General features: G+C 39.1%; 3 protein-coding genes across 3 annotated transcripts; 1 reads left to right on the forward strand and 2 right to left on the reverse strand.

Moving 5' to 3' along the window:
• Positions 1-2,419: 2,419 nt before the first annotated feature.
• LOC310942929 (lanC-like protein 3) lies at positions 2,420-7,812 on the reverse strand (the record flags this gene model as incomplete). The annotated part of the gene is given in 8 exon segments (XM_083908398.1): positions 2,420-2,579; positions 3,724-3,931; positions 4,021-4,063; positions 4,066-4,220; positions 6,346-6,469; positions 7,323-7,426; positions 7,429-7,489; positions 7,492-7,812. Coding segments are annotated over 8 exon segments (1,176 nt in total).
• Positions 7,813-10,273: 2,461 nt separating this feature from the next.
• LOC310942930 (gastrin-releasing peptide receptor-like) lies at positions 10,274-13,075 on the forward strand (the record flags this gene model as incomplete). The annotated part of the gene is made up of 3 exons (XM_083908399.1): positions 10,274-10,668; positions 11,520-11,859; positions 12,764-13,075. 3 exons carry the CDS (start codon positions 10,274-10,276, stop codon positions 13,073-13,075), a joined length of 1,047 nt encoding a protein of 348 aa, XP_083764525.1.
• A 3,257-nt stretch (positions 13,076-16,332) lies between these two features.
• Positions 16,333-20,158, reverse strand: asb11 (ankyrin repeat and SOCS box containing 11; the record flags this gene model as incomplete). The annotated part of the gene is made up of 7 exons (XM_083908325.1): positions 16,333-16,457; positions 16,562-16,750; positions 18,178-18,312; positions 18,403-18,553; positions 19,440-19,547; positions 19,636-19,715; positions 20,062-20,158. 7 exons carry the CDS (start codon positions 20,156-20,158, stop codon positions 16,333-16,335), a joined length of 885 nt encoding a protein of 294 aa, XP_083764451.1.
• Between the last annotated feature and the right edge of the window lie 835 nt (positions 20,159-20,993).

Raw genomic sequence — 20,993 nt, forward strand, 5'->3', positions numbered from 1 at the left:
CTTTGTTGTTTTTTTCCTCACAGAGTTAAAGTCATAACAAATCACAACTAACATTTCAAACATCCTCGACGTACAGAATCTAACACAGTTTGAAACATCAAATACAGGTGAGCCGGTAATATTGCACAGACTGTGATCACGACAATAAACTAGCTTGGCTGTACCTCTCCTCACAAAGTCCTTCTATAACATTTATCCTTACTAAAGGGCTAGTTCACTCAAATCACAGACACCTCAATCTCCTCCCTTGTGGCACAAATCAGATATGACCCATGACGGGGCGAGCAGGAAGAAAAGCACATGGATTCAGATATCATCAGATCACATTCAGATCTGTGCACCATTTTTACTTCTGTTTCCGTCCAGTTTGACCATTTTCAGGTCAGTAGCCACGCCGCCGCCCTGTGGTGTAATTGCAAATATCAGATGTGGGTTTTTTCCTCCCCCCAAAAAAACAAGATATAGGCAACATTAATACCTGGAGTCAGTACAGAATGTACTGACCTCTTCTGATTTGGGTGAACTGACCCTTTAAATGTTAAGACAACAACAGTTGAGAAGAACAGAGAAGTCTTAAGGTCTGTGATATGTGATGCTGAGCTGGTGAAGTGGTAGAAAATCTTTGAAGGCATTATGTGACACTTGACTTTAGTGTATTTGCTGTTTATTTAATGCACATGTTATGGACCTGAGAGCAGCATCTTGTTTCAAGGCTCCCAGTATTAAGTGCAGGGGTTTATAAAGACTGAAAATGTGTTTCCCCTTCAGATAAAGTGGAGGCTTTTTTCTTCCCTGGGTTTGTTTTAGAGATGGGAATCGGTATCGGTCAGTATCGGTATCGGTCAGTATCGGTATCGATCCAATACTGCAAGGTTGGATATCCGACAGATAAAAAACGTAGAATCCATCACAATCCAAAAATCCCGTGTTTATTTCTTCTTTTTTCTTCAATAGCTGTTACACAGTTGGAGAATTGTGTCTTTGAAATGACTCAGCACAATGTGTTGTTAGCAGTTTCATACGTTCATAAATGGTGCAAAATTACTGTATCGGACTAATATCGAGTTTTTGATATAGTATCAGACACAAAAAAGTGTTATCATCCTATCCATTTTATTATGTTGCTATTTTTATTTTTCTGCTGTTTATGTACCAAAAAAAAGTTTGAACATTATATATACTTTTTTTGTCATATCACCATTTATAAAAGAGATACAGTTCTCAAGTATTCTTTTTAGCTTAATTCACATCGGGAGGTGGAGAGGTTGGTGCAGGTGCAACACCTGATACATGTGGACCACAGTTGGAGGTCGAGACCAAACATTGCTGTGTCATCCTGGAGTGTTTTAAAGCTATGATACAGTTGTTGTTTCTATTTTGGTTTATTTGTTTTTATATATATTTATTATGAGGACATCCCCATGTGTTTTGATATTTTTCCTATCTTTATCATTAAATGGTGATCATCAGCCTCATTCCAGCCAAAAACAATAGTGAGTAGATCTCTATCACATTGGTATGCTTGTCTAGTGCCCCGTGACCACTAGAGGACCCCAAGAGCAATTAACTCAAAAAGAAGAAGTTTGGATTGCTGTAGATTATTTAGAATTTTTCTCCCCATTACATAGTTGTCAGATGTGATTATTTTACTTTATATTTTATTTATAAACCGTTCTTATTACCTTGTTCCGGGTGCCTTTGTTGATTTACATTATTATTTAAGTATTTGTTTGATATTTATTTGTTTATATGCTGTGTTTTTTATAATATAAAATGATTTTTACATATAAAAGTTAAATCTTTGTATTACAGGAGTGTAATACAAAGCCCCCCCCCCCCCCCCCCCCCAAAGATTGTGCACATTTTTAGATTTTCAGACCTTAATATCTTAATATTTTATTTATAAACCGTTTAGTTTTATTTATTGATTCTCTGTGTCGCCAGAAGGGGGAGTTGCCGATTTTGCCAAATATTAATTGAAAGATTTTTCTGTAAGTTTGCAAATCTGGTGTCTGCTTCCATGCAACAAAAAGTTATTTAGTTTTACAAGTGTATTCATATTCGTGAAAGAGTAGAATAAGTAGAATACCTTTAGTATAGTAGGTGTGTGTGAATGATCAATAATCATTATTATTGGAAGTAACAGAGGGCCCCAAAATCTAATTTTGCTTAGGGCCCCATGGAGGCTTGGGCCGGCCCTGAACTAAAAAATCATAATTTTAACAGTAAGTGGAATGAATGTGGTAAAGTTTAGAAGCTGAATATTATTAAATACAGACAACAACAAAAAACAAGACCATATTTCTACTGCAACTAACAAATACCCAATCATCCGTACACTCCCACACAGATCCCTGTATCCACCCTGGATCTTTCCAAGTCAACTTTCAAGGGATTTCAAAAGGAAGGAGAGACACTGTCACACAAAGACACTGAAAAGAGGGAACTCTGACTGGTCCGGCTGCAGGAGGTCAACAAGGAAGCAAACTGTCCCAGACAAGCCTTCAAACAGACTGAAGACACTGGTCACTGAGTGAGACCTGCTCTTAAACTCTTTAGTGAAGAGGAACTCGGCAAACCTTTGGAGAGAAAAGAAGTGAGAGAAATAATGGTTTTAAGAATCCATAAAAAATATTTAACCAACAAATGAAGGTGTATTTAGGTCTCATTATTGTCAAACTTTTTGGCTCAATAATGTGCTTTATGAGCTTTATGTGCGAGCTATGATCACAGTAAAACATATACATTATATGAAAATCACTCCATGAATTATCTCTCCAGTGCCATTTTTTTGGGTTACGATACAATATTAATATCTCAACCTTTGTATTTGCACAGTATTAATCAAATATGACCTCTTTAAAACACCTGTTGGTAAGACTGATGGATTTACCACTGAGCCATAACTATAGCCATTTCAAAGACACAACACTCCATTGTTATGACCCTAGGTGTCACATGTTTTGGGTTTGTTTGCCTCTTTTATTTGCAGTTTCTCTCCTCCTGTCAGCAATCAGGTGTCACACTGTGAGGGGATCATTTGAAGGAGTGTGGCTCACCATCAGGGGTTGAAGAGATGAGGCCTGGACTACAAAAACCCTCCTTAACCTGCACTCTGGGCTTCCTCCTCACCTTTCCAAACAAAACCTATGCCTGCGTCATTGCTAAATTGTTGAAAGTAATTATTAGTCGTAGTGAGTGGAGATAAGATAATTGAGTTGCTGTATGGGTGAGGTGTTTAAGTTCATTTTGGATTGTGTGTTTTTGAAATGTTTTGTTTTCTTTGTGGAGGTAAGATTAGGTTTAAAAAGATAAGAGAGATTGTTCCTCACCTAAATAAATAAAACTGCTACACTTGGTTGAACACAAATATTACTCTCAGTTTCCCTAGGACCATATTGGATTTTCCTTTTTCCTTTTACAATCCAAACGTCATTGAATCAGTAGCACCTGGAGGTGGACGAATGAAAATCTACACAGACTTTGTTTTACAATCTCTGATCCAGGGATTTTGTCCAGTATCAGTCTATGAGGTAAGTTTGCTTTTTTTTAAATGGAGTAAAATGTTATTTTATATTTGCAGTTTCAAATGAGGTTCAGTCAAAAACTTCAACTTAGGCTTAGCTGTTGGAACGTGGACTCATGAGCTCAGTTTTTCTCAAATATTTGTTTTCCCTGTGTGAAGGTGACCTTGTAGGATGAACAGTGGGAGGAATTTATTGCCTCTGAGCACGGTAGATGTATTTTGAGTTTCCTGTGAGCCGATAGAGCAGGAGGAAAACGTAAGCGCTGCCGGCGAATCCGTGACAAATCCCAGGCCCTTTCTTCAGCAAACCTTTCTGCCACACAAGCTCCCCACTGCGGATACACGTGTCCAGATACTGGGGCCTTTTATTGATCAGATAGGCCTTTGCAAACAGGTACGCCACCCCTGCACAGCAAGATGGAGATGTGAATTTAAGAGTCATGCACCAGGAAAGGCTACAAAAGACTAAAATGGAGACATATAAATATAAATACCAGGAGCTCCATGGCACCAGTGCACCAGTTCGTTCTCTCTCTCTCAATGATGGCGCCCAGCTCTGCAGGCCAGTTGCAGTTTTGCTCCTGGCTCATGAGAAAATCGATGCTTTGCCACACGAGGTCTTTCTCTGCACCGCTGAGCATGTCCTGATAGCTCAGCAGCATCTGCAGCACTGACGAGAGGCCGTGGGCTGCACCTGACAGGAGGAGGGGGGGCCGGGGGGGGATCACACATGGACACACCAAACCAGGCATGCAGTGACGCATCATGCCAGGCACACAAAGAGACACAACCTGATGCAAATAGGCACAAACATCTACAAAGGAATGCTGGAGGACCGGTCTCTCCATTAACTTATAATCACTATATACTTGACAGGTTTGTTTGGAATTATGTGGGTTTTGTTTTTAAAGCTCAATTATTTGGAGTGTTTTTAACCTAAACTTGATGATTGTCTGATCAGCTGTGCTCCTGTCAAGTACATAAGCAGCTGCACAACTAAAATCCCACTTCAAGTCCAAAAACCTCTCCTGGAAATCAAGTTAAACAATATGTTGCATGCTGAACTATACATTAAACTTTCTATAAGTACTATAATCTACAGTTTTTGTTTTTAGGCTTAGAGGTACTGACGAAAAAAAGGCCACACGTGTCTCCATCTCTTTAAAAAATATATTGTTCAGCCAGTTTAAAATCTGAATCTCTGCTTTCTATAGTATTTTTTTTTACAGTATCTATAGGTTATTTTGTACATCTCTTCTTCCAAAGAGTCCTAAAGATTACATAAAAGAAAAACAATATGGTTATGGAAAACTTTATTTTTACTTTGTTGTCGATAACTGAGCTGAGTTAGACCACCTTAAGACCTCTTAGTTACTTAAAATTAACTCTGGATAATATGGGGAACCACATTTATATTTTATGAGAGAGTTCAAAAAATGTCCTGCAATCTGCAGGAAATGATTTCTCCCTTGTGTTTTTAGTAGTATTGAGTTGAAATTTCAGCCACTTTTGTGTAAAGAGTGAATGTTTCAGGAGAACAAATTACACTTGATTTTGTGACAGCATAAACACATAAGATCATGCAACTTATTAAGTCAACTTTAGAGGCTCGTTAGAGAGAATAGCAGCCACATCAGCCATCTAAAAGAAAAGCAGCAAACGTTTTCCCACTTTTTCCAACTTCTGTAAGCAAGTAAAATGCTTGAGTAAAGTTCAGGTCAGTGACGCAACACATTTGTTACAAACCCATCCACCAGCTGGATCCTCACAATCAACCACAATACCTGAACATTGACAACTGACGTAAATCGTGAGACACAGAATCATCAAATACAGACATCGATCATAGGGACACTGGTGTTGCTACATGAAGCTAAACACATGCAGGAAAAAACACATCTCTCTTTAACTGGAAAACTCTAGTGTCTGTGAACTCCCCTCAGATCTGAAGATTGCTGATTTCATATCATAATATATTCATAATCAGAAGCTCCTTGGTGGGAAAAACCTTTCATGACAGACAAACCGTAACACATGATCAGATTATCACTTTGTTTCAATCCCTCATCATCCTTGTATCCATGCAGAAGTGACTGGTGACACTATGCTTACTATGAACTGTGTGTTGGTCTGAAAGTTACTGAGGATCTCCACACGTGATGGCTGTCTTCATCTGATGCAGTCAAGGAAAGGAAAGTAAGCTTTATACATGTCAGCAGCACACAAATCCTATACATCATCACTAACACTGTTTTCAATCACCCTCTGTTTGCTCAACTTCACTGTGCAATAAAATAAGATACTCATACAGTATAATCGGGCACAAACAACTCCAAAAGTGAGATTTAGAATTAAAGGTGCAATATGCAACATTCTGCGTCATATGATATCAGGAAATAAATAACACCTAACTAGTGGTAGTAGTAGTAGTAGTAGAAGAAGTAGTAGTAGTAGTAGTAGTAGAATACTCATGTTTTGAGCAGAGAGATATATCACATTTCTTGGGTTGGTTCATGTTGCATTTGGGTACCACAGGAAATGCCTGTATATAAATATGCTTTGTTCAAATTAAAGATAGACTGATTACTAATATTGGGTGATTATTAGTTAAATAAATGATCGCCTTTACATTTACATAAGGATATGGCCAATAATAACACATTACACATTTTCTGCACATCCAGTATTGCATATTGGACCTTTAAAACTTGTGGTAACGTACACATCAAATTACAAAGTATATCAAGACAAAAGAAAGAGAGAGAAGGCCATCAAGAGTCATACAACACTTTGTCAGTGAATAAATCTGGTGTCCTTACCAAGATACTCTGTACCATAGTATGCGTACATGAGCGGGAAAGGCTTTCTCTTCCTCCTGGAGTACTGTCTATCTGACTCGATGATGGCCTGGCAAATAGATTTGATTTGATCCTTGCTGAGAATCTACAAAATAATAGACACATACTGTTGTTCTTAATTGAGAACCAATAGACATAAGTCAATAACAAATAAACAAAAATGCAATCACTTTAGCTTTTTATGCAATTGTACATAAGTAATGATCAAGAATTAATATAGTAATCCTTCACCCTTAACATTATATAAACACCATGACCTTGTATTTGAAGAGATTTGTCCTGATGTGTCCTCCCACATGTGCAACCAGAAACCAACTTCAAGGAAACGTTTAGAAAATTGTCCCGATCAATCACTAAAGGGGGGAACCTTTTTTTTAAGTATAAATGGGCTTTAAAGCTGTGAAAACCAAAGTGATTATAACGTTAAAGTGATTATACACAATAGAAACATGGGGTGTCCTACCACATGTCCAAAAACATGCTGAGATTATACGTTCCGGAACCTTTAGAGAACGTTCTATAAAGGTCGTATGAAGGTTGTGACAAAGTAACGTTCTGGGAACTTTCTGGGAACCAAATGTGCAACCAGAAACTAAGTACAGGGGAACATTTGGAAAATTGGCCCTATCAACCACTAAAGGGGGAACCTTTCCAGAACATTATGGGAACCAAAATGTTCCTAACTGATTGGACAATTAACTCTTTACTGCCCCCTACAATTTCCAGTGGTATTGCTTCGGTGAAATGAACGCAGTACTGATGAAAGGCTCCGTCTTTTAAATGGTCGTATAAATGGGCCTTAAAGCTGTGAAAACCAAAGTGATTATAACGTTAAAGTGATTATACACGAATAGAAAGATGAGTAGTATGTTCAATTCCTGCCATTAAAAAACATTCCTAAATGTTACACACTGGACCTTTAATTCTGTTGACCTCACCTTTATGCCCAGCTTCTGTCTGAGCACCAGGGCAGCGCACAGATAACCAGCCCGGCCCACGAACAGCTCATCCGAGCCGCACTCCAGAAAATTGATGGGAAGAAAACTTCCCACAGGTTGCGGAATTTCGTGAGCGGCTTAACGAAGTCCGCCAAGCCCATGGACTTATGTATATCATTGCGGCCACCGCGTAGATGCCCGCCCCGCCGAGCAGGAAGGCGGCGCGCATATTTATGTCCGGCTCCGCGTCCACATGTCTGACCGACACGTCAATCATCTGCTTGGCCGCCTTCAAGTAGACCTCCCGATGCTGGAAGAAGAGCGGACACTCGCTGACGTGGTACAGCATGTACGCCACCCCGGCAGGTCCATCATACAGTCCCCCGTCACAGTCTCTGGCGTCGATGGGGACATTCTTCAGGATTTTGTCCACGGTGGCCACCAGTGGGCGCGATGATCTCGACGCTCTGGCCCGGGAGGTGTTTTCCATCACCGACGGGAGGTAAACACAATCAGCTGGAGGTGCAGACTGCACACGCAGGTGACGCAGCTGTGTGTTTGACTGCTGAATGTGACTGAGGACAAAACACTTTGACGGCGCACATCCAATCATTTCAGCTCTCAGCTGATTGGATGTCAACGGTGATGGCTGAGCGTCACGTTGCCTGCGGAGACTGTTACGAAGGCCACTTTGTGACTGGTGATTTGTGCATTTTGCGCAATTGGGTTTTGGTTTATTGCATTTCTTAAAGGAGTTAGATATATACTGTAATGAAAATGTAATGATCTTTGTAAACTATGAGAAAAGTGTCAACTCATACTTTCCATCTCCAGTTTTCAGTTCTTCATCTTTACCAGCAGATGGCGAAAGAAGCCTCAGCTCAACTGGCTGCTGCTGTCCATGGTGCTGAAGATCCATGAGGGACTTCCAGCCCTTTGAACAAATGGAAAACAATAGACATTTGACTCGTACATGTTTTTTGTATGTTGAGCAGCTGGGAGTTATTTAAACATCTGATCACAAGTATTTATTTATTGGTATATTTACACAAATGGTAGATAAACATAGTGCTTATGTATAGTCCTATACATAGTCCTATAGTGACCAGACGAGACTAATATCAATCAATCAATCAATCTTTATTTATATAGCCCACAGTTTACAAAACATAGTTTGTCTCACGGGACTTCACAGGGTTGGTAACATCCTCTGTCCTTAGACCTTCGACCAGGGTAAGGAAAAACTACCCGGGAAAAAACCCTTGTAAAGGGAAAAAGGGTAGAAACCTTAGGGAGAACCACAGGTGAGGGATCCACTCCCTGGACGGACAGACGTGCAGTAGATGTTACCCAAAACATACAATACACAATGACAAGAATAAAAAGTGAAAAAAAAAAAAAAAAAAGACTTGAAAATGACGGAGTCCTCTTTCCTGTCCTGACCTCATGTCGTTCACTGGTGTCAGCAGAACTGTAAGAGATTAAAATCAGTTAGTTATGTGCTACATGTAGATTTATATGGCCACTAACTAATCTCACTGCACACTATTATATCAGCGATTATTTTGTTGTGTTAGATAATGATGGACATTCCGAACTGGAGCGAACACAGAACCTTTGAGATTATTCTTTATTTCTTATTTTATGACATTCAACATGTCTGCATTATTAAACTTTATGTCATCAGTCCACTCACAAATAAACACGAGACCTACAGTTCCTATTGGCTGGAAAACAGCCAGACAGACAGATAGATAGATAGTGTGCCATTTCCAAAATAATTTAAGTGCTTATCAAGGTAGATATGGGATCAAAGGTCATCTCATTAACGTAGAACTGAAAGAAATGTAGAAACACTAAAGGGCAACAGTTTTACTCAGAGGAGAGAGAAAAAAGTAAATGCAACAAAAGCTTTTTTTCCTTAGATGAACAGACATGCAGGGTGAGGATAATGGATAGCAATAGATATAGAGGAGGTTGACACTCACATCAAAGAAGAATATAGGGGGTTGTGTTTGCCCTCACACTGATGAAAAAAAACAACATTTTGAGGCTGCACATGTGGTGGAAAACATATACTGGTGAGAATCATAAACTCTGCAGCCATTGTGTTTCTTTGAAAGTTTTTTTTTTTGTGAAAATATTCAGTGAAGTTCTCAGAAGTGGGGAAATCAGAATGGTTCCGAGAAGCTTATTTCCAGCTGTCTTATCTACAGCCTTAATACATGAAAACTCAATTTGCATTTATATTAGAAAATGATATGGGGCCCAGTCAGAGATGCACCAGAATATAACACGTCTTTGTTTGCAGTATGAGATCCAGACGCAGTTAGATCAGTCACTGTATGTGCAGACATTGCTGCTGCTGCTGCTGCTGCTGCTGCTGCTGCTGCATTTCGTTTGCCGCATTTGTTTCCTCGATCAAACTGTTGTAACATACGGGAGGCGACGTATTGAAAGAACTACAAAGGCATTTTGAACATGAAACATTAAGGTTTGCCATTTAACTCCACACTAAACAAGATGACTAATCACTCAAGTTAATCTCAAATTAATTAACCACTGAAGGTCAGTGGTGGCATGCACTGTAAAAAAAACAACAACAACAAAAAACATTACTTTTACATTTACTCTGTTATAGATAGATAGATAGATAGATAGATAGATAGATAGATAGATAGTTTTAATTGTTATTTTCTTATTCTGTACTAACCACCACTAAATTAAAAGCAAAAATCCTCAAAAAATATGAAATAAGTTTTCAACTTGAAAGAAAACCACAAATATTTCCTATGAAAGGCATGCCTCTGAATGATTGCGTTTGGGTGCATGTATTGCGCGCAAGAAATGACGCAGACACCCTGAGGGCATATAAAGCCAGTCCGAGCCATCAGTCCGTGCTGAATCTTGCTGCCGTGTCTCTGGAGGATTAACCTCCTCTAAACCCGGAGATGGACAGCAGCTCGGGGTCGGTGGTTCTGAACGGGTCCAGGTTATTCTGGGACTCCACAGCAGATCTCCAGCAGCACCAGTACATCATCTGGCTCCCTGGCACGGGCATCGCTGCAGTTTACGGGACGATCATCCTCATCGGTCTGGTCGGAAACGTCACTTTGATGAAGACGTGTTTGCTGGTGAAGTCCATGCGCACGGTGCCGAACTTGCTGATGTCCAGTCTGGCTGTGGGCGACCTGCTGCTGCTGGTGACCTGCGCCCCGGTGGACGCCAGCCGCTACCTGGTGGATCAGTGGCTCTTCGGCCGCGTTGGATGCAAAATTATCCCGTTCATCCAGCTCACTTCAGTGGGAGTGTCCGTGTTCACCCTCACTGTTCTCTCCGCTGACCGGTACTGACCACACAATGTATAGTATAGTATAGTATAGTATACTAGTATAGTATAGTATAGTATAGTATAGTATAGTATAGTATACTAGTATAGTATAGTATAGTATAGTAAAAACTTATTCTTTCTTCTTTTTCCCTCCACATTTTATTCAGCTGTTGCCGCTGTGAGGAAATGAATTACGCGTTTTCAGGATGGAAACTGAAAGTATTGTTCAGAATAATCTATTAATTAATATACAATTAAATAAATACTTTAATTATAGTATTTATTATTCTGTAATGAAATTTTGTTTTTCTTTATTAACAAGGTTTAAACTTTAAATTCCTTCCAAGTAAAACCTTTATTATTCTTATGTGTTGCACCTTGTTTGTGTTCATGTTGTTTAAACTTGTATTATGTTATATATATATTATGTTCCATGTTTGTTTGTTGGATTAAATATCGTATAATATGGAATTCTATTATTAATTATCCTTGGAGCCATTACTTACAGATGTCAAGTCTGGAAATTGTATTTAAATCAGCATTTTTTTTTTTACTTTCAACAACGTTTATAGAGACACATTATTACCGTTAGTGATTATTTATTATATTTATGTATAATTTATATTTCTTTCTATGGTAGTTTTTATTTTCACCTATACAGCTACAGAAAATCCTCTAAATTAAAACATTTCTTTTCACTGCAATTAAAATACAAGCACTATTATACATTTAACATAATAAGAATGTGTGAAATGGCAAACATTGATAAGCTTTGGATTTTGAAATTACAAGCGCAGTATGTTTATCTTCAGGAAAAATCCATTACTACACAACAGTAGTAATAGAAATGTCTCGTCTTCCTTTAGGTACAAAGCCGTTGTCAACCCTCTGGACGTCCGCAGGTCCAGTATTGGTTTACGAGTGGGAACAATCTGGCTGCTGTCTGTGTCTCTGGCCGTTCCTGAAGCCGTCTTCTCTGACCTGCACACGTTCACCATCAACCACACCAATGAGACATTCGTGACCTGTGCCCCTTACCCCCACTCCGGGGACCTGCACCCGAAAATCCACTCCACAGCCTTCTTCCTCGTCTTCTACATCATCCCGCTCTTCATCATATCCGTCTACTACTGTTTCATCGCTCGCAGTCTGATCAGGAGCTCAGTGGAGCTCCCTGCTGAAGGACACCTGCACCTGCAGAAACAGGTCTCTGTGAGGGATCATCTGTTTCTCTTTTACAATGTTCCTGTCCTTATATGAAGTCATCCTTCTCCATCCACCCATTATCAGTTCTCCATTGTTTTCCTCAGTTTTCCTGTCCTTTGCTCCCTCCATCCAAAGACACTGGGGTTAAGTAGATTGGAAACCCTGAGTTCGCTTTAGGTTTTAGTAATAATGAAAGAATAATGTATAGATGAACAGACACTTGGACGTGTTTATCTACAAAACGATGGAACCTCTGGAGTCAGTGATGAGATAAGTTGAAAGATGTTATTGACACAGCTCAGATCTGAGGTATCCAGGGAGGGAACCTTGAAAGACACCTAGTTTGTGTCTTATCCTAAGTTATGGCTGTTTATAATGAACTCCAGGTCAGGTTATAAGAATATGAGAGTAATTAAACTTAAAGTTGGCCCAAGATTTGAATTTCCTCTCACAATTATCATTAGTCATTACTTTTTTTGGACATTTTGCAAGATGTTGTCAAAGTTCCAAGTGAATTTGAAAAGAAAAAAATGTGGTTTTAATAATGATTGTAGTTATCATTTAAAGTCTGATCTTCAACTTTAAAACCCTGAATGAGTGAAGATTTTAGACTCCAGGTTGTCTGAAAGTGCTTTTTACAAGATAGTTACTCCCCCTTTCCACTCCTCATTGGAAGCTAAGCTAATCAGCTAAAGGTTGAAGCTCCATGCTTATTTTTCAGGCTTATCATGCAAGTATAAGTGAATATTTCAATGCATCCACATCAGCGACAACTGTTCACAGAAGTAACTGGACATCAGTGGAACCATTCACACATTTTTCTATCACATACTGTCTCATATACTCGACATGAGTTCATGCACAGCTTTGTTTGCGATGATTCTTTTTGTCTCTTTTCTATCAGATCAAGTCCAGGAAGCGTTTGGCCAAAACCGTGCTGGTGTTTGTTGGCTTGTTCGCGGTCTGCTGGCTGCCCAGTCACGTGATCTACCTGTACCGCTCCTACAACTACGAGCAGGCGGACACGTCACTGGCCCATTTCATCGCAAGCGTGTGCGCTCGCATCTTGGCCTTCACCAACTCGTGCGTGAATCCATTTGCTCTTTACCTGATGAGCAAAAGCTTCAGCAAACACTTCAACAAGCAGCTCTGCTGCACTGTTCCCAGACGGATGAACAGCCAGAATAGTGTGAACACAAACATAACAACCGTGTGAAAGCAAAAAGGCTCTCAATCACTCTGACTCACTCAAGTCACATTCATTTTACAGGAACATGCTTAACTTCTGAATTACGTCTATTACTAAGTTAAAGGTGCATTATGTAATAAATCTAAAGCAACTGTCCATAAAATCCTCCTAATATGTCACAGAGACTCAGGAATAATGTTCATATAACAAACTGAACTCACCAACAACAACAGTACAGCCAAAATATTCGCATTAAAAAACATTTTGCAGACTGCAAATCATGTTTTGGCATGTGGCGCCACCTACCACCATCTACCAATCATTGCAGTCAGGAGAGTCTCAGCTGCCGAGCAACCACGGGTTGCCAGTTACGTCTGAGCTACAATGGCGGAGAAAACAAAACCTAAAAGTCCTCAGTATTTTTGAATTTGAGTGTAGTAACCGTTTTTGGCCACATTCTTACATATGTCACCTTTAAATGGTAATTTCTCATTTACTTTCCCTCCACCAAATACCAAATTATGAAAGGAAAAATGCAATAAAGCTTACATATCTTGTCAGAAAAACATAGTTTCGGAGGAAACTATTTAGATGATAGACAAATTCAGAGGAAATGGGAGTGGACATCAGCTCTAGTGATTTAGCCAAGTATAATCATACACATTGCAGTTGCATCTGTGGATGAAAAAGTTCCAGTTCAATTATGCAAATGCTTCATCTGCAATGTTACTTTAATTAAAAAAGATTAGCGGAAATTTGAGGATTTAATTGTAGAATATTCAGAAAGAAAATAATCTGCTATTCAATGTACGGGAAATAATTTTAATACTAATCTGAATGGTTATTTATTTGTCTAATGTTAAGTTTCATGATAGTGTAGTTAGTGTTCTTGTTAAGTTTTATGAGTAATGCTCTTGTTTAGTGTCTGTGCTTCTGTGTATTGAAAAACCACAGTTAGTGGTTATGTTTTCATCCTGTACACTGTGCTCCAGCAGCTTCATATTTCAGCTTCAGAGTGCAGTCAAAGGTGGGGATTTGCACAATACTGACAAAGCTGTTGGTCATTTTCACACTTAATCAGTTACGTGTGCCGTCTATAATTATTCAGTGTTACAAATGCTTAATTATTAACATCTATAAACATGAGTTGCACCAAATCTAAAGTTTTAAGGCAGTAAATATTTAGCATTACATTCTCCGATAAACTGCTCTCAATATTGTAAAAACTATTTTGTATAAATATGTGTTTATTGTATTTTATTTATAGCAAAAACATAGACAATGCTGTGAGCAGTTGTCCCAACACGTGCATCATAGTGTTTGTAGCAGATGCTGATTTGTAACACTTGTCCCTACAAGGGCTTTTATGGCAGGAACTAACAGGTGGTGACTATGTAAATGTAAACTAGTAGTATTGTAATACAATAAAATGGTGGCGTCTGCACCTGCTTTCAAAATGGTCAGGTAGCAAGTTGCAAGATGTCGCTCCTTTTATGGGAAAAAGGCTGTCTGAGCACAATATGTTTGACAGAATCTGATTTTACTTGGAGGGGACAAGGGCATTTATACATTTACAAACAAGCTTCATGTAGTGAAAATCAATCAAATTGGCAACGTGACAAATTATGGTACTTTATTTCTTTTTATCCAAGATTGTCAAGGCTCGGTTGTAAGACATCAAATCAAGATCAAATCAACTAAACTCATGCATGTTTGTTTCTTTTGTTTTCATTATCAGGAATTCACTAACTGCCTTTCAAAAGCTTTATCAAGCTGCTGTAAGGATCACGTTGTGCATCGATTGTGGTATTGATTTTGACCGACTACTAAATTAAATATCTCTGTTCTTGCCATATGTGAGTGACATTCTGATTTGACATTTGTGCAAAATTAAATTTTTTATTTAAAAATATCAGGTCAGTCATATTATTATTTTATTTGTGATGTATAACCTCATTTCCTTTGTGACTATAGTGTTGCACCTGTTCAAACTCAATGAAAAAATTGTTTTAGCTGAGAAGAGACATTTTTCTCTCACACAAAACAAGTGATTCTTGGTCTTAGACCTTCACTGTTAGTGCGCTGTGAACTGTGGCTGTAGTAAGTGCTGTAATCTATGTGCACTGCATGACTTCCAAAACTTCTCTCTTACAGGTTACTACATTTGTTGCTCATTAGGTGAAGAAATGTCACGGTAAATCAGCTCAAACTCATTTTTATAGGTCACTGCACAGGGGCCTTTGATGATGGCATTTGAAAATGGATAATGGATTTTCCCTCGACTAACACCAGTTATAAACTCACTAGTAGTTTGCTCACTGTAATAAAAAAAGGTTCCTGCTGTGTTTGGGTTTCCAAACAAAACACTGTTACTAGTCTTATTATTATTATTAGTGGTGGTGGTAAGGAATTATGACAATGACATGAATTAATGTTTGATGTTCATCCCAAAAAATAATAATTCTATGGCTTTCACTAAATAGAATTTATTCAAAAAGTGTTTTAAAAAACAATGCAACATAACCAGGTTTTCACTTGGACAATTATACAAATACAAAACATAGTGTCTCATCCCTGCACGTACAAGATTTTTGATATATCTGAGCTAAACCCTGTCACAGCATGTCTACAGTTTAAACTATAAGCATATGTTTATGTATATGTATATGTATATGTATATGTATATGTATATGTATATGTATATGTATATGTATATGTATATGTATATGTATATGTACACAGTGCTCAACAAATTTATAAGACCACCTATCACAAAAATTAGACAAATATTTTTTGAAATCTTGTTTAAAGCTGTTTTTTAATGCTTTTTAAAGACCTGAGTTCACCTTTTTTTACACCCAAATTTGAGCCGGCTCACTGGGCTTCTTCTCTGAGGAGTCAGAAATGAATCAAGCATAACATTCAACTACTAAAATTAAATTGTAAATAGCTATAATTTGACATCATAATCAAGAAATAAAGATGTGCTTTACTATTTTGTATGGGTTTTTTGTGTAAAATAGTACATTTGAAAATGCATGGATAACAATAACAATTATATTTTGGGATTAAAATGATAATTTAACCATTACAGAAACATCATTTTGATAATTAACAATGCTGTTAATTTAGGACAGATGTGGTTGTGTATAAGCACTGTGTATATACATCTACAGTGTGTATTATCAATAAGAAAAATATCTTTGGCCTGGCTTGGTCAGTCACAAGAAAATGTATGTAATGTACAGTATGTGGCAAAGAGAAGGACACAAAAGCAGGTTGTCTCATTGGTAGAGGAGGAAATGTTGGATTCTGTGAGGAAGGAAAAGGCTGGAGACTCTGTGAAGACGAGTCCTTCCAAGACTTCGCCGAATACAGAGACGACTCAGCTGAGACAGAGAGCAGGGACCTGTGGAGAGGGTCAGAGGTCACAGTAAGAACGGGGCAAAGACTAAATCACTGTTACTGTTATTTGTATGACATGAAAGTGAGAGAGTCACAGTTACAACACACCTCTTTTCAGCAGTGTCTCTCTCACTGCCGTGTTTGGCACCGACAGATCCAGAGGCGTTTTTCCATCTGCGTTCCTGCAGCACCTGTCTGCCCCAAATTCCAGCAGAATGTCCACAATGTTGGCCCCCCCACCTTGAACCGCAGCATGTAAGGGACTGTCCTGACCACAACCGACTTCTACATCTGCTCCTGCACGTGCACACACACGCAGAAATGGTTAATTACCTGACTAACTACAGCACACCAGCGCCAAAGACTGTGATTAAGCCTTTTGTGTCCTCACCTCGCTTCACCAGCACTCTATATAATATATATAACTTATTAAATACAAAACATTGTAAAGGAAGGGAATATTAAAAGGTGTGAATTGACATACTGCACAATTTGCAGTCACACCTGGCAGCATTTCAGGTCGACAAGAGTCAGAATAAAAAGGTATTTTGAAGTAGGGAGTTGCCATAGAAACCAAGGTTGTAATGGTATCGTAAAATTGAGTCATTGATAAAAGAGGTGCCCTTCAAGGACGTGAGACATAGTTTCTCTTTTAAAAACACAAAGGTATTATAAGAAATACAAGAGACTGACCATGGCTTTATGGTCCACGGATGACGACATCATTTGGACATGAAGTTATACTTCTATTTTTGTTGTTTTTTATATAGATGTTACATAAGCTATGCAAGAAGGGAAAAGAACCTTCAGGATCACACAGTGTTTGGACTGCTCATTTCTATTTTCCTTGATCAAGCTTCGATAAATTCTGCTGCTGAAGACATCACAGTTTCCCCTGAAACTTTGTCTGACCAATGATACAAAACCCACAGACTAAAGAGAACATTTTAAGAGAAAACAATTCAATAACTGTAATAATTCAGAGAACGATTTGTGTTCTCTGAAGGTGCACTGAATGATTGCACTATATAAACACAAACTATTTAATGATCAAATTAATTTTATTACTTAATGAAGGTACAGGCTATAAACCTAATAAATACGTGATATATTATATATCTTATAGATGCTACTTGTACACTATTTAACCATGAGGAATGTTTGCATAGAGTATAAAGTATAAAGTCTGCCAGGAGCAAAATATGATGGTCCATTATTGTCACTGGTGTCGCATGGTGGAGAGATTTCAACGACATAATAGCACTATAGCTTTCTTTCACGCAATTGTGACTCGGGGTATGAATAAATTAAACAGCAAGAGGCAGAAAAGAATCGATGCGGTGTACGGAAGGGGAATGTATCTCAGTCAAAAGAGAGTGTGCACTGTTCCATTATGAATAAATAGATAAATGCAAAATGAATTAAATTAGAATAACGATTGAAAAAAAGGTATTGAGAACAGATGATTGCTGCTTTTTCATCAGACAGATGGCAAGTCCATCACAGGGCCACATATAGAGACAAACAACCATCCACTTTCACACTCACACCTACAGTCGATTTAGAGTGACCAATTTACTTAATCCCCGTATTGCATGTTGTTTGAACAGTGGGAGGAAAACGAAGAACCCGGAGAAAACACACACACACAGGGCGAGAACATGCAAACTCATGTGGGAACTGTGAATTAAATAGAACACTGCAGAGATAAGGGAGGGCATTACCTGCGCGCAGCAGGACGTCTACACAGGACGCAGCCCGGGTCATGCAGGCAGAATACAGCGGTGTCCCCACCACAGGCAGCTCTATGTCAATATGAGCGCCATAAGTCAGCAGCAGCTCCAGACACTCTCTGTGATCTGATAAAGAAGCAACAGAACATCAGCAAATCTGCTGGCACAGGATACATCTTTGCATATTTGCACATATTTGCACACATACACACACACCTTTCCGTGCAGCCTCGTGAATGGGTGATGCCAGCAGGTAGGTGGTGCCAATGAAGGTGCTGTGCTTCAAGATGAGCCTGACACAAGCAGCACTTCCACTCCGGCAAGAGTTGAAGAGAGGTGTGGCGCCATCTGTTGATACTGTCTCCGCCTGTGGAGGAGGGATACCAGAAGAAACTTGATACCAAAGCTTAAAGAGCTGCACTGTACTTTAAAGTCATCTTTTTAATACAAACACTCACTGGCCACTTTATTAAGTATACCTGTTCAAATATGTTATCGGCCAATCATTAGGCAGCAACTCAATGCATTTAGGGGTGTAGATATGGTAAAGAAAACACGCCAACATTCAATCTGAGCATCAGAATGACTTAGTTGTTGAGTATTAAACAGATGAACCAAAAGATTTAACATGAAACCATTAAAATATAAGTGGTTTTAAGCACAGATCTGAACTCATGTAGCTCATGCAGATGTATAATTTTCCATTAAACCCATTTTTTCTCCAAGTTAAAATGACATGCAATGTAATAACAGTTAGGTTCTGTTCAGTTATTTTGGGTGTTTCCTGCTGCAAGTGAACAGAGGTGTGGTCCACTACAGCATTCTCACACTTTCCTGATGCCACACCCAGAGATCGGTGCTGTTTTAAACTTGTAGCCTTTAGCTCTTGTTTTTCAGGATTGTCACAGCTTTAGCATATAACATAAACGTAAACAAAAAAGACTGAGGGTACGAACTTAAGATGCAGTCTCATTCATGACCATTGACTATTTAAAAAAATAATATGGCGTCTTTTAAGCTGCAGTGAAGAGTAAAAGGAAGGAATTTCATACCAAAAAAGACAAAGGGAAGATACATTGTGTCTTTAACAATCCCAGAATAGAAGTGTCACCTCACTTAGCCTCAGACTTTACACATTTTTGCACAGAGAAGAAAGCATTTCAGATTTCGTCCTACATCACATACACTAAAACTGCTCTGAGAAGTCTCGAGCAAAACCTCTTTTCAGTGTTCGTAAAATAGAGCGTTCTCACGTTTGCCCCGTTGTCAAGCAGGAACTTTGCACAAGCGTAATGCCCACCGAGACAAGCCTCATGCAGGGGGGAGACCATGTCCATGGTGAGTGTGTCCACATAGAAGCCCTGCAGGGAAGACGAGAGGGTGGTCAGGTTTTCATTACATCATATGGCCATGACTGTGGTGATAGAGAAAGACCCATGTTGGGCTGACCTGAGCGATGAGGTTTCTGAGGTGGAGCAGTCTTCCCTGGTAGGCAGCTTCGTGGAGAGGAGTTCTGTCTGAGCCGGAGTCTGACACACGAACAATAAAATCAGCAAAATCCATATTTACAGGTGGTTCCTAACCAATCATGATCTTTATGATGTTGAGGTGACTCCACCTGTAAACATGTTTACCTTGTTTTTCAGAGTTGTCCCAGCTTCTCTTTGCAGTAGTCAACAAAACATTGAACAATAATCTGCTCACGGTTTTGTTGACCAGTGCAAAGAAAAGTTTTCAGGACACAAACAGCTTTGTAACTAACAAAGGCAATATTACTTTAGCCACTTTAAACTAATGAACAGATTTGCACATTTGTTCCACAAAACATGTAAAAAATGCAATTCAGACACTGAAAGACTAAGAAAAAAAACTTACCAGCCATCAGAGAGTTGCATGCCAGACCTCCATATATGTGGAAGGGCCTCTGCCAAGGTTGTGAGCACAGTGAGACCTCAGTTTGAACAGCAGCCATGATCAAAATGAAACAACAGACTTCCCAGTGTGACTGTCCAGCTCACCAAGTCAGATACACAATCCTGTATTCGGACTACCTCCCCCCTCTTATCTGCGTCCTTGGTCACCTCCCCCACATTACCACCTCCTGCCCACCTTCATCCCAGTCCATGGACAGTCTACACTACATGTGTAACAATGGCTGTGGGAATGGGCCTGTACTTGAAAAGCTTGAATGTAGCACTTACAGACTTGCATGCAGCCGCAAGCAGAGGGACGAACAAAGGCTTTTTCACACTCTTAACACTTAGGAGACACAGGAGCTGTGTACAGTGTTTCATCTCACCAAGTCTGCAATGTGTAGTTTTGCACAAATTGTTCTGTTTTTGACAGCATATTTTCAGCCTGGAGGTACAAACGAGCAACAAAAGTTACATTTCGATTTTCACACAAGGAACTTCCCAATGTTTTTACAGCTCTCGACTTTTGCTCTACATTCAACACTCACCTGCGGATCCTGTTAAACAGACTTAGTTTAGTTTGCAGGCGTGATATTAATGTTCAATCTGTAATCATGACACTATGCAAATCCCCATTGTTGGCTTTGAATAGCAGTGCTGACCCATCTTCACCTCCTCCCTTTCACAGCTACTCTGTGTTTTGTCTGGCACCTTCATGCTCAAGAGCCATGACTTTAGTAAAACTAGTTCTAAGAGTTGTAAATGGTCGTCTTTCTGGTCAAGCTGTTACATTCAAACGTCTCCACCACACAGATGAAGACGACCTAAATACAAAACACACACAGGATGAAAGACAACACAGCATTTTAAAATACTATTTATTTTCTGGCATGG

This window comes from Microchirus variegatus (assembly GCF_963457635.1).
Source record: "Microchirus variegatus genome assembly, chromosome: 22".
Classification (NCBI taxonomy): domain Eukaryota; kingdom Metazoa; phylum Chordata; class Actinopteri; order Pleuronectiformes; family Soleidae; genus Microchirus; species Microchirus variegatus.